General features: G+C 44.0%; 1 protein-coding gene across 11 annotated transcripts in view; it reads right to left on the bottom strand.

The window, feature by feature from the left end:
• The window catches only part of SORBS2 (sorbin and SH3 domain containing 2), a 186670-nt gene that overhangs the window by 38555 nt on the left and 134650 nt on the right, over nucleotides 1–13465 (bottom strand). For 7 of the 11 annotated variants that reach the window (XM_045821519.1, XM_045821514.1, XM_045821512.1 and 4 more), the window contains 4 exons: nucleotides 8380–8538; nucleotides 7617–7700; nucleotides 5696–5752; nucleotides 1111–1160 (listed from right to left, as the gene is read on the bottom strand). In XM_045821519.1, coding sequence (XP_045677475.1) covers nucleotides 1111–1160; nucleotides 5696–5752; nucleotides 7617–7700; nucleotides 8380–8538 — 350 coding nt within the window. The remainder of the gene's footprint in view (nucleotides 1–1110; nucleotides 1161–5695; nucleotides 5753–7616; nucleotides 7701–8379; nucleotides 8539–13465) is intronic. The other 4 variants (XM_045821517.1, XM_045821520.1, XM_045821518.1 and 1 more) reach the window with 1 other exon arrangement.

The following is a 13465-nucleotide window of genomic DNA, read 5'->3' as shown; positions in this document are numbered from 1 at the left end:
CCTGTTCCACGCGTGAGTGAGGGGAACACACCCCACCCCAAGTGTGGTGGCGGGGCCGGACCTCAGCACCTGGCTGCCTCTTCAAAAGAGGATGCCCCCCTTCCCCTAGACCTGTCTCACTGTCATTATTCTGTCATGGGAGGGTCTGCGTGTCTTTACAGCAACCGCAGGTTAGATTAGAAGGCTGAAACTCCAACATTTTAGGTGCACATGTAGACGGAAAAAGATCTACAAGGAGGAGCTGGAGGCGGTCCTTTCTCAGGGACGTTAGTGATGTTGGTGGCACTCAGGAGCCCAATTTTTGAGGTTTCCTACTTATGTCAAAAGAAATCCACAGAAGGGAACATTGATGTTACATAACTACGGGTATGTGTTGTTGACGACACAGCGTGGCTGGCAGTGTTTGAATTATTCAGTATTGCTGCTGAGCTGTGTCTGCGTTTCTGTAATGTTTTAAAGTGCGGTATTCAGAGCCCACCGACAGAACTTACCTCGGCAGCCTCGTAAGGCAGGGCCGGTGGTCGGCTACCAGCTACTGTGGTCCGAGTCTCCCCTGTCTCTGCTCCTTGTCAACTGTGTCAACTCAGTACGTCATGGCGCCCCAGTGTCAGTGTGCTCAGAGATAATACGGGGGTGATGGCACTTAACTCAGAGTGGTGTCTTAGGGTTAAATGTGTTTCTGTACTTAGAATACCCGGTATAGAGTAAATCCCCACTTATTGGTAGTAACTGTAATTCTGACTTATGTGGTCAGAGTGTAATGAACAAATATGCATAGAACATAATTTATAAAAATTTTCAAGTACATTATACATATCATAAAAATATTAAAGATTAAATGTTGACAATGCCCACTTAAACAAAAACTGGTTATAGAGGACACAAGGAAGGGAAGGATTTCTCAGTCTATAAAGCATTCCAAAGTTATTCACTGGACTTTTATAAATCCTTGAATGTGACCATATACAATGATGCAGAAACAGAAGGAAACAACTTCATGAACTATGGCGCTGAAATAAGAACAGGATCCGTAATCCTCATCACTCTATTGCTGAAAGAGAAACCACTGGTCCACAACATTCCAGGTGTGTAGTGTGGTAACATTCTTACCTACTGGGTCTTTCCAGGCTCCTGTCTATAGAGGATTGATACAAGGAGGCCTGTGGAGACAGAACAATCGTATCGTGAACATTTTCACCGCGGCAACATTTCTTTTGTCCACGAACATTAAATTAGGTATGCTAGAAAAAGAACAGTGTAAAAACTGAGATTAAAAGCACCATTCGTCATGATGGTAAAAAGTGTCTTCCCCCAAAGCAATCCTGCCAACCTGGTTTCTCCTTTCTTCCTATCTGCTCCCCCTTCTGAGAGACCACACTGTACCTGTCAGTTTCACCCAAATTACTTACAACCTCAATGCTGGGGAAACAGGAGAAATCAATCACCACTCCTCCCTGAAGGAAACTGCTTCTAAGTACAAATTTCCTACATAAAGGAATGGTTTGATATTTTTCAAATTGGTAGTCCCTCAATTATTTTAAAACACAAACTTTCTTTACATATTTTTTGTCATGCTGCCAGGCATTATCTTTAAAACCTAGCATGTCGGCAGGACTTGAGACACCTTTTGTCTGTCAATATAGATGTGACATTTGAATAAAAACCACAGCCTCTGGTTTGATATTAAACTGCTGGTACTTCAATCAGGTACAGATTGCATCTTTGAAATAGTTACATTCCAGGTTAGTTTAAAATAAATGATTTAATGAACCCACATACAGCCTTTTCATAAAAAAAGTTGACTTGTAACATTTTCATTAGAAAATCAACTCTCAGTTGTCCATGGTTGTAGGAACAAAGAAAAATAGAAAATACAAATTGGTAAGTAATTCCAAATGCTTATTATATACAGCATTTTCATACTCCTTCATTCTGAACAGTACAGTGAAATAGATAGTAAGCAAAAATGTTCCATAAGAATGTTTCACTTCCCATGGCCATATACTGGGATAATTGCTAAAATATCTAAAAGGCAAGAGAGAATCAACATTGAACTCTACAATTTTGGAGGTGATGCTGATGTCTAGAATACACATGAAAATGTATACTAAGTAGTCTTGGCTTTGGTGTTATTTGGTGATTAATATTTCGTCACAAATGTTTATTGGTCTGATGAAGAAAATCTAGTTTGAAAATGTTCTTCCATGTGAATGTGTAAGTGTCAGCCAGAAAGGCAGAATTTGACAGTTTTTCTTAATTTCTTACCACTAAGAAATATTTTACCAGAGTACTAGTGAAAATTAAACCACACTTCAAGAACTATTTCTATAACTTTAGCTTCTGTTTGTAAATTAGCACCAATTAACTAGTTAAAATATTAGTATATAATTTTAAGATTGTTTATGTAGATCAGTCTGGCAAGCCCCTTTATACAAACTCTAAAATTGCTTCTATTCAGCTATATTTTCATTGAATTCCATCTTATTAAAGAGAATGGAATCTTGCCCAGAAACAAACAAAAAACATCCTCTGTAAGAGAATATTTCCTCCATGTTAGGCAGAAAAAGCATATCCAAAAAATTTTAGTTCCTAAAAAGCACTTAGATTTTTAGGTTTTCAACAAATATAAAATTAGAAAAACTTTGACCTGCTGATCTGATAAGTTTGCAAGATAATTTTAACTCATTGAACTATGAATCACATACTGGAAAAATGGAAAAATATACACTAAATAAGAAGGCAGGCATTTATTTATTTACTTAAATAAACCAGATGCTTACACTTCAGCTTAGAAATATTGATGGTGCATGTTTGCAGAAGAGTAACACCAGAGAGCCCCAGAACATTCCATCTGCACGGATGCCCTGTGCTGGGCCAGCCAGCGGTCAACCTCAGCTGATCTTTCGGAGTGTCAGTTTCAGAGAACTCCTAGAGCATCCCCAGAGTGATCAAATAGTCTGAATTTCCCACTGGGGATGAGCCTAAATAATACTGTAATATGAATTAAAACATTGTACAGAAAGTAAAGGCTCTATACTTCCTTTTGTCTTAGAGTCAGGCTAAGAAGCTATGATAATTCCTCCTTGTGTTGGTTTCCACAATCCAAAATAAACGGAAACGGATTGTGTGATTGTTATGTATGCTCAAAAGAAAAGATTCGGTATTAAATTCTAAGAAAGCAGTAAAAAGTCTACATCGAGGACTAAGAGAAAACTTTGTATGTGATTGTATGAATGGTACTCATCCTGAAACAGGAACTGTCTCCAGAAAAGAGGTGACCTATTTTACCTATTATGATCTACGGAGTAGTTACAATCACCATTATTTTACCATTTAAAATGACCTAAACAAAGGTCATTTTAATGAAGTATAGGCATCCATTCACTCTTTCTATTAAGCGATCATGTGATTATACTTTCCTTAGAAGTCCTTAGCTGTTCTTCATTAATTCCAGTTTCTCGGTTATATTTATGGATTAGAAAATTTGTTCATGGTATATTCTAGGCATTTGATACTAGGTAGTTGATGGCAGCTAGGGTAATGTCTAATTAGTTACAATTTTTACAAAACGCAGTACCTTATCAAAGTACTTTTTGCACTCTGAAAAGCCGTGATACGAAATTAACAACATAGTTAATATGCTATCAGAGTCCTACAACACCCCTCAGAGCTCCAAAGAGATTAACCGCAAATCAGTTTAACCATCAGCCAAGTGCTTTTTTATACGATTTTTGTTACCACTACCATCACAATACAGAATGCACAGAATTAAGTTTCTACCATAGTTAGCCCAGGAATTTAACAGAAATCAATAGTCAGTAAGGAATAGTATTAAGTACATAACTTGTTTCTAAAACCATTTGAGCACTAAATAGATATCTCTTGGAAGTGCTAAGAAGTGTGGCATAAAGGAAATAGCTCTGAAGTGAAGGTTAAGAGACCTGTTTTATTTTTAATTTGCCACCATCTACCCGTGTGATTTTGGACAGGATATGCTTTTGCAAGATTACTTCCTAAAATAATTGAGCTCTACTTTTCTTGACTGAAAAATAAGGGAGTTGGATACAGTGATCTCTAAATTCTATTTGAGTTCTCAATGAACCAGCTGCCTTAAAAACAACAACCTAGAAATGTGTAACCAGAATATGAAAGAAATATCTGACCAAATTGAATTCCAAAGTAAAATTTTGGGCTATTCAAATGTTGAAATGATGCCCTTTCTTCAGATGTGAGGAAAGCATAAAAATAGAATTGCTTGTTGAATTTGATTTTCTTTACATTACATGCCCATCTACAAAAAAATGCATGTTTAGAAATGACTGAATTCACTAACCCAGACTGTTCCTGATTATTCTATTTTACTTTTAATTTAATACCTAAATATTTTGCTTACTTCTGTTTAACATACACTCTGATACATAGCTCAGGGGAAATAATTTGGAATTGCAAATTGAATCTGTAGCAAGTTGGCTATTTCCTTGAAACTGTGCTTGCAATTCCAGTTTTCACCAGCATGTGTCAGTAGTACTTCCTGCAGCATAGGCACTCTACTAGCTGTATTTTTTTTTCTAGTTGCACATACTTAAATGAGTTAAGACTTTTCAATGAAAGTAAAACATTTATTAAATGTTTTTGTATTTACTTAGAACCACAGAGAAACTACTATTCACCAGTTTATTTACACCATCCTAGCTGCTCCTAAGAATTCCCACAGGAAGGCTTTTATAGAGCTGATGTTTAGCAAAACTGTCATTCTTGCTGGTTATTGATGAGTCCTAAGTCTGCTTTCCAAAATGTCTTATTTTTCTTTGCTAAGAGCAGCATAAAAACCTTTGACTCTGGATTATTTCTGCCTTTTTTTTGTGCCTTTTTTGGACTAATTCAAATACAGTTTTACATTGCTGAGCATTTTTTTTTCCTAGCAGATGGTCATGAACATTTCTAAATAGAGGTGGCAAATGCATTTCATGTCCTATGCCAGTGAGATAGATTACAGTGGCTGCCTGAGCTACAGCGTGGAGAAGGATTAGTAATGTCTGTCAAGGGTGTGGAACTGGAAAGTTGTGGTATGTGTGCCAGTTATTTGTCAGCCCTATTCTTTTTTTTTTAGCTTAACAATTTTTTTTCAATTACAGTTTACATTTAACATTACTTTGTATTAGTTTCAGGTATACAGGTCAGCCCTATTCTTGATTTTATCTGATGCTAAAATGCACAAATTGTATTTAAGAAAATGAAAGAATTAAAATGCATTTTAGGAATATATGGGGCATAAATATCTGACTATCTAAGAATCTAAAGGGTCATTCTGCACCTCCATGCATGATGCTGAAATGGCTCTGAGAAGCCTCCAAGGGATGCTTTAGTCTAATCACAACAGGTGCTGCATATGCGCCCTAAGACTCCTACTTTTGATTTTTGATGATCACACTCCTGGATTCCAGGACTGCGCTGAATCTCGCAGCTCAGTTATGGCTGAAACGATTCTTCACCCCCATTTCAGAAAGAGCCAATGGCCTTTGGTACAATTAATGTCCAAGGAGTGAAACTGGTTATCACATAATGATGCAAAGGCAGATTTTCAAAAATAGCTGAGACACTACAGTGAACTGTCAAACACAGATGTTCAGAATCACAGTAACAGGTCCTAAGAGAGAAATCTGGAAAAAAAAAAGAGAGAATAATTTGCTTTTACCTCGTTGGAAACACCAGAAGAATGATCTTGCACATAGTCCAGAGCCTTTTTAGGAGGCTGGGTGTCGGTGCACCACAGAAGCAGAGTGCAGAGATGGAATGGAGGAGAGTCAATGGCAGCAAGGAATGAACATGTGGAAAAGGTGACAACAGTTAGAAACCGAGTGACGACAGCATCGGGTACACACACAGAGTGACGCGAAGGCAGCGCGACGGGGGTGGCCTGGGAGGGAGAGGGCTGGGTCCGCAGAGACTCGCGAGCACTGGGCACAGGGGCGGGTGGTTTGGTTAGGGTATTTAGCAATGCGTTTCGTCCCATCAAACGAGCACTCCTAGTCTCGAGGCACAGAGGACTGCAGGGTTATTAAGGAGACACTGAAAGAGCAGGCAGGCAAGTGGACAGCATGCTGGTGAGTTTCCCTGCGTGGCTGGAAGTGATTATAGAAAAATGTTGGTGACTCAGGCTCAGAATAGAAATTGGTAGAGTCCCTACAAGCTGTCTAATCAAGAATAACAATACATGTAGCCCTGGCTGGCGTAGCTCAGTGGATTGAGTGCGGGCTGAGAACCAAAGTGTCGCAGGTTCGATTCCCAGTCAGGGTACATGCCTGGGTTGCAGGCCATGACCCCCAGCAACCGCACATTGATGTTTCTCTCTCTCTCTCTATCTCCCTCCCTTCCCTCTCTAGAAAATAAATAAATAAAAAACATCCCCCCCAAAAAAGAATAACAATACATATAAAAAGAAAGTTAAGGAATTTGTTTTCTCTGAAATAAAATATATTTAGGTGACGATTTGGGTGCAAATTAGAAAAAAATGGGAGACAATATTCTTCCTACCAGGCATAGAAAGTCTAGGAAAAATTCTTTGGTTTATATTCATTTACAGTCACTTTTGGTCCAGTTCAATAAGATAGGACCCTAACCTAGTTTTCTTTGTGTTTTAATGGAGAGAAGGGACAACCAGGACCACCAGTGGAGAAAAATGCGGTTTAGTGTATAAGCATATAAATCAGCCTATGTATGATATGGCAAAAGAATGATGTACTCACTGATCTTTAATAAAAGTCTGTGCAGTGTAATAATAATCAGTATGTCCTTTGAGAGTTTAAAATTCAGAAACACCAGTAAAATATAACAAAAAATGTAACTGACACCCTGCAGACGCACCACAGTCGGTGGCTAGAGTTCCCCAATAAAACCTGAGTCGATCAAGGAAATTGTTATTTGAGGCCTGGGTTGACTCTTTATGCCCAACAGACTGAGTGGTTCTCGTAAGGCCCACCTTTGGTGGCGGTTTGGTGACTTTCAGTAGCAACTAGAAATCAAGGCCCACGGAGTTTCCTTATTCCCCCCCTTCCCTTATATCCCTAAGGTGTTTTAGACGAGGTGTTTTATGGTGGGAATATTCTGGCCGTGCATTATAGTGGAAATTGCCCAGAGGTTTTGTGTCTGTGTGTTTGGTGGGGCTGTGCTTAACATATGACCCGTCGGGTCTTTGGTTTCCTCTCATTAGAGAGACATGGTGAGGACTCTCTGACCACAGGCCCGGCAGTCTCCAGGCGCTTACAGGGTCTTCAGCAGTCAGGGGCTCTAGTGATAGTCATTATTGTTGTTAAAAACGTCACAGTGCTCTTCTGAGTGAACTGGACCAAAATGGACTGTGAACAAGCACAGGCCTAGAAACCTGTCACTCTGAATTTGCACGGACACACAGTAATCCTAGTGCACGAGAGTGTGGTGAAGAAAGACAATGTAGCGGGGGTCCGTCTCCCACAGAAGCGACTGCGGGCTAAGCCGCTCCAAACCTGCGTATCTGCGTGTACGCTCGATGCCTCTCCCTTCCGATGAGGACGATGCGTTTTGTAAGTCAAACAACATTCCCCTAATTTTCTCAGAGTTAAGAGTCTAGCCTCACTTACCGGGCGTCCAAACTCCAGTTCTGAAAAGAATTTATACCAGGGCTCATTTTCTAAATCTATGTCATCTGGACGGACGCGGTCAGGCTGGAGGGAGCAGACGGGAAGGAAAAGGGAGGAAAAGGCAACTGAGAGGAGGGAGGGGGCGCCCTGCGGGGACCAGACACGCGCGCTCACGCCCGGCCGCAGGCACCCCTCTCATCCCGCAGCCTCCGGCTGGCCGAGAGCCCCGGGAGCAGAGCAAAGGGAGCAAAACCAGGAGTGCAGATGCGCTTCGGGGCATCATCGCTTAGGCCCGTTTTTCCCCACCGTTTCTGCGCTTTCTCCTCAGCTTGAGGCAGTAACCATGCAGAACGGTCTGCGACAGCGAGAAGGACATTAAAGTGGGCTCCACTCGGTCCCCACGGGGCCCTTCTGGGTGGGTCACCGCCCCGCGCTGGCCCTCACCGGTCCCTGCAGGTGAGTCTGCAGCAGGTGCAGACAGGTCACTCGGGTGCAGGCAGGCAGGTGGAGAGTCGGGGAGGTGGGAGAGGGGGAAGGTGGGGAGAGATACAGGGTGGGGGGGGCGGAGTGAGAGGTGCTGGGGGGCTGTTAGGGGTCCCCTGGAGGGAAGAGCCTGGGGTCTGGGTGGGGAAGAAGAGGGGCGGCGAGGCGGGGTAGAGGTGAGTAGCCAGCCTCTGAGGGTCCCAGCCTCCGCAGAGCAAGGACCGCGCCTGATCTTCCCGACAGACAGGTGTTAGGGACGGGAGGGAAGGAAGGAGCTCACCCAGATGGGAGAGAGAGCCGGGGTGCTCGGGCCTGGTGTGGGGAGCCCGCTCCTGGGCGGAGGGGAGGGGCTACCAGCGACTTCTCCGTGTGGTGACATAGAACTAGGCTTCCGGCCGGGGTCCCTTGGAACAGGTGTCGGAGTTGTAGGGAGAGGGGGCTGTAAGAAAGAGGGGGGGGAGAAGCTGACTCATGGCACAGAGGCTCTTGGGGGAATGGAGGAGACACAGCAGCAGCCCTAGGTGAGACGCGAGGGTCCCTGGGGGATGGGGGGGTCACTTGGGGATGGTTGGTACCACGGAAAGGATGTGAAGACAAGGAGCCTCCCAGAGAGTGAAGAACGGTCACGTTTTAGGGGAGACCCCAAATATCACCCTTTTGTTGTCCACTCACAGCTACGGAAATGGATTTGGATGGGGTTGGGTGTTTCTTCACAGCCCTGCGGTAGCTTCGGGCTGGGGAGAGGGTGAGGGAGAAAATCCTACCCTGGTTTGGTGGACACGCTAATTTAGAGTGAAAAAGCCAACTTTTACAATTGACTTGCTCCGCTTCAGTGGTTTCCGAATATTGTATTTGAGATAGAAAAACTCAAGAGTATTAACATAAACAGTTTGAACAAAACACACACAATGACTTTAGTAAGAGAAGAAACAGTCACAGAGCATTTGCTTTCCCCAGCCGTCCTCAGGGTTTCCGATAATTCGTGCCTGACCAGGTAGGTTTGGGCTGTTATTTTTCTACTAAAAATGGATGCTGGAAGTTCTACATACAGTTACTTCTTTGATAATTACTACATGGCGCTAGTTAAACACGGTGCAGTCGGACAGCAGTATTTCAAGTGAGACGAAAACCCCTTCAGTTCCCTGGACGCCATTGCCCCTGGCCAGGAGAGGGCGCCGTCTGTGTGATGTTGGGTGCCTTGAGACAGTCCATATTCAAAGAGAAACCATTACTTTGAGATTAGCTTGTCAAAGTGTTTTACTGATTTTTTTTGCAATGGTGTTGTGAATAATATACAATCTGTATTTATTAATCAATTATATCCAAAGTATTTTGAGAGATGTGCTTTTTCTTTCAATATGTTGTAATGGGAGGTTATAATGGTAGCTATAGACAGGGACAGAAAAGTTGAGATGTCAGAGCAAATAGTGGAAGGGTCTAAGTTACCCGTCGTGTGTAGCGATTACCGTGACGACAGCTGTTTAGCAGCCCTGGGGAAGGTTTAGGATGGGACGTAAGTGACAAAGGCGTGATGTGACTACATGTTTGCACAACAGCTTGCACCACTGTCACAGAGCCTGTGGCTGGTGGAGCTCAGTGAGAAAACACACGCATTTAAACAAGAGCTGCGGCCTGTACGTGTTTCAGGGGCCAGGGACGCTGGAGCTGATTCTTGCAGCAAATGACACCAGAGAGAGTGTTTCAGCAAATTTTGTTCCGTCTACAGAGGCCTAGTAATTCTTCCACGGAAAAAACTAAACGTTAGCTTTTCCAAGTCTCACTGTTTCTAATGTTATATTCTTTAAAAGCATGGTTAATTCTTGGTTTAATGATCTCTGCTTTCAAGCACAGTTTTCGTTTGCCTAAAGGGAGACAGAAATTTCTCTCAGAGGAAACAAATTTACTTTAAAAACACTGAACAGCAGAGGGCAGCACATTAACTAAACAAATACATGCATTTAACCGCGGGTACAGCTCCGCTCTGACTTCCTCCTGAAGAAACTGCATAAAGACGGATGTACTAAATCCTGATAGACAGAAATGTATTCCTGTGATACAGTACAGAATGCGGGGGCAGACTATCTATCACCCTGCTCTCTGCCAATTTTCCCTGAGGGCTTAATTGCATATCAATGCTACACGGTGTTTTCAATGATTATTCCTTCCTGCATTAGTTATCACATAGAAAGGTAACATCTTCATGTTATTTCCACTTTTATCAAGCATAGAGAGGTCTTAGATAAGTGTTTTATGTAAATTTGTTTTATTTTAATGTGGCTCACCTATAAACATATCCAGTCCAGATGGGAAAGTTTCTATTGAGGTAATCCAAGTGAGAGAGTTTGTGTGATTGCCTCCTGGGATAAACTGTGGTTTAAGTCAACTGAGGGTAGATTCCTGGTGAGGGCAGAGTACTTTCTGAGATCAAACACTATGCCTATTTAATCAGCATTTCTAAACTTATAGTCAAATGCATATCTGTGCACTTTAAAAAATTGCATTCACTTTTACTTTCATCTTAAAGAATGTAAATGCATATTCCAAGTATTTCCAAGGAAGAAGCATATCCTTTTGGCCAGAGTCTGGGGAAGGACTTTTATTTACACAGCCCTGCCCCTGCTCTGCGCTGTCCCCAGAGACCCATGGAATTAGTGAACTATAATTATTGGAAGCAGTGCGTCGACGCCCTTGTGTGTGTGTGGATGCAGTCTGCACAGATAAGCAACAGGACGGGGAGTCGGTCTCACCAACGGTACCCACACATGGCAAGGGTAACACCTATGCTCATTCATTCATTCATTCATTCCCGTATTAATTAAAGGCATATTCGCTCAACACCGACCACGTGCCAGGCAACGTGCTAGGTGCTGGGGATACCGCTGGTGCACCAGACATGGTCCCTGCCTTTCAGGAGCTTCAAGTCTAGTGAGGGAGGCAGACAAGAGCACAGTACAGTTCAGTGTGGTGACAGCAGGGGGTGCTCTGCACCTGGAGTTGAGGGGTCAGCAGGGTGTGGGGGGTGGTGAGAGGAGAGGAAGTGGTGGAGAGCTCTTCCCTGGCCAAGGGCACAGCCTGCGCAAAGGTCTGGTGGGGAAGGGACTGACAGCTCTCAGTAGAGCTGGAACACGGCTCAGTGAGTGAGTGAGTGAGTGAGTGAGTGGGTGGGTGAGTGAGGCGGGAAGGGCAGGAGGCGCCAGGGGACTGGAGAGGTCCCTGGGGTCCAGACCACAAGGTTTCCCATAGATTGTATAAGGGGTTTTGGTTTTGCCGTAAAGATACTTGAGAGGCAGAAGGAAGTTTCGAGCAGGGGAAATGATAAAGATGGAAGAATCGGGGAAATGAATCCATCGCCTGCCACGCAACTAGGGGCAGCAATGCAGCTGAGGACCCGCTCAGAGGGGTGCTGGCCGCATTGCGCTGGTGGGCAGGGCTTTGAGGCCGTTGGGAGAGATGTCATTCCCAGATGACATCTGGGGAAACTGGGCAGATGGAGGAGTCATCTAAGAACTGGAAAGGACAACAGCTAATTACCTAGCTGTTTATGATTCACGTAGAGCGAACTCTGCAAAGGGCAGAAGACCGCTCCCACGCCACCTCGGAGCGAAAGGACGTGAGAGCGCACTTAGGGCGCCTCGAGACCCTGGCCGCCCGGTTCACTCCGCATTGCTCTCCCTCGGCAAGCCTGCTGCGCACGCTCCGCCCCTCGCGTGCTCCAGACACCCCAGCCGCTCACGTGACCCGCGTCAGGGCACAGCCAGGGTCTGCAGCACCGCCCTGCGCTCCGCCCACCCTCCCCCTCCTTCTTTCTTCTGGTGTAAAAGGCAATCAGAACGACTTCAGGGTTAACAACAACAACTCAGAGATAAAAGCCTAGTCCCCTAATAACAGCCCTGGCCGTAATGACACACAGAACTAGCTCCGGTCAGACTGGCCCTCGGCACAACTGTCCTTTAGGAAAGATAAAAGTTTTGGTTCTTCCCATTTCTTTATAAGATAGCCATTCCCGGTCCCTTCCACGCATTTAGGTCCCTTCCCCTGGCTGCAGAGACTCAGCCATGCCCGATCCTCCCGCTAAACCCACACTCCAGATCTTCCTCTTCTCAGAACCGTTGAGCATCCCGGTCTTGGGTCTTAACTATTCAGGGCCCAGGTTTCTGCTTAAATCAATCAAGTGCACTAAGTTATTATGAGTCAGCAAATAAACTAAGTTATACTGCAAAATAGTGGAATAATCAAGTGGAGGTGATAATGGCCACTAGCTAAGTGTGTTGCCTAATCCTGGTGATGCAACCGTAAGGTTGTGATTGACTGCGCTGGGAATGAGTCGGCCGGGGCGCGCGCCTGGCCCCAAGACCCACCAGCAGAGTCGCTGGCTGTGTGCTTCTATCTCTTCACCTGTGAAATGGAAGTGCCACGTATCTACTTCACAGGTTGTCAGGCTCACTACGTGAGATAAGGCACCAATGACCGCATACAGGGCCTGGCACACAGTAAGTGCTCAATGAAGATCTAAAGCTATTGTGGTTGTCATTATTATTATTGTTGTTGCTATTTGAAAAGTGGGGACTTCAAAGCCTGAGCCCAACGATATGAGCAATGTGGGAATTTCGGTCACAATGACAGATGATTCAGCCCATGGACGAGCTGTTCAGGGGGCAAAGGAAGGGTCTTTGGGTGTGCCTGTTTCCACCACATAGCAGATGGTGTAGTTCCAGAAGTGCGGGTCTGCCCTGAACATCCATGAAATGATAGACTCGCAGTTCCTCGAGGTGGAGACGGTATGGTGTTCACTACTGTGTCCCTAGCACCTAATACAATGTCGGGCGCACAGCTGGTGCTCAGTAACCTTGTCGAATGAGTCACAATAGAAACGGCCTGATGGGAAAGCTTCTAAAACCAGTCCTATTTCCTGACGCCGCATCGATCACAGCTATCAATATAGTTTCAGCATTCATTGTCCTAAGAGCATCATGAATTGTTAGAACGATCATTAAAGTTTTGGTATGCACATTTAAATACGAGACTCATTATTCTGCATAATCACGCTGCTGTTTTCCATTTTGTAGAACGGTGACATCGTGACTCGCTCAGTTCTCATCCTAGAGATCATGATACCCGATCACATCTGGTAAATAAGTTTGCAGTGGAGCCTGCAAAATCAGTGATGTTGCCTTTTCCCTCAGCTTTTCTGTTACTCTACAGGGGTTATTTGAAGAAAGGCAAAAAAAAAAAGGCTTAGAAACATACCACGTATGAATGGTAAGATGATAAGGTTTTTGAACATGTTTCTCAAGAACATAACTATAAAAACGGGGTTTCAAAAGCAAAATCGAGGACGCTCACACTGGGTGTGGTGTGCCCAGGGT

The sequence above is a fragment of the Phyllostomus hastatus genome, unplaced genomic scaffold, assembly GCF_019186645.2.
Source record: "Phyllostomus hastatus isolate PE091 unplaced genomic scaffold, TTU_PhHast_1.1 phas_scaffold_46, whole genome shotgun sequence".
Lineage (NCBI taxonomy): Eukaryota > Metazoa > Chordata > Mammalia > Chiroptera > Phyllostomidae > Phyllostomus > Phyllostomus hastatus.
Note: the sequence above shows the minus strand (reverse complement) of the source record. Positions and strands in the feature narration are given on the sequence as shown.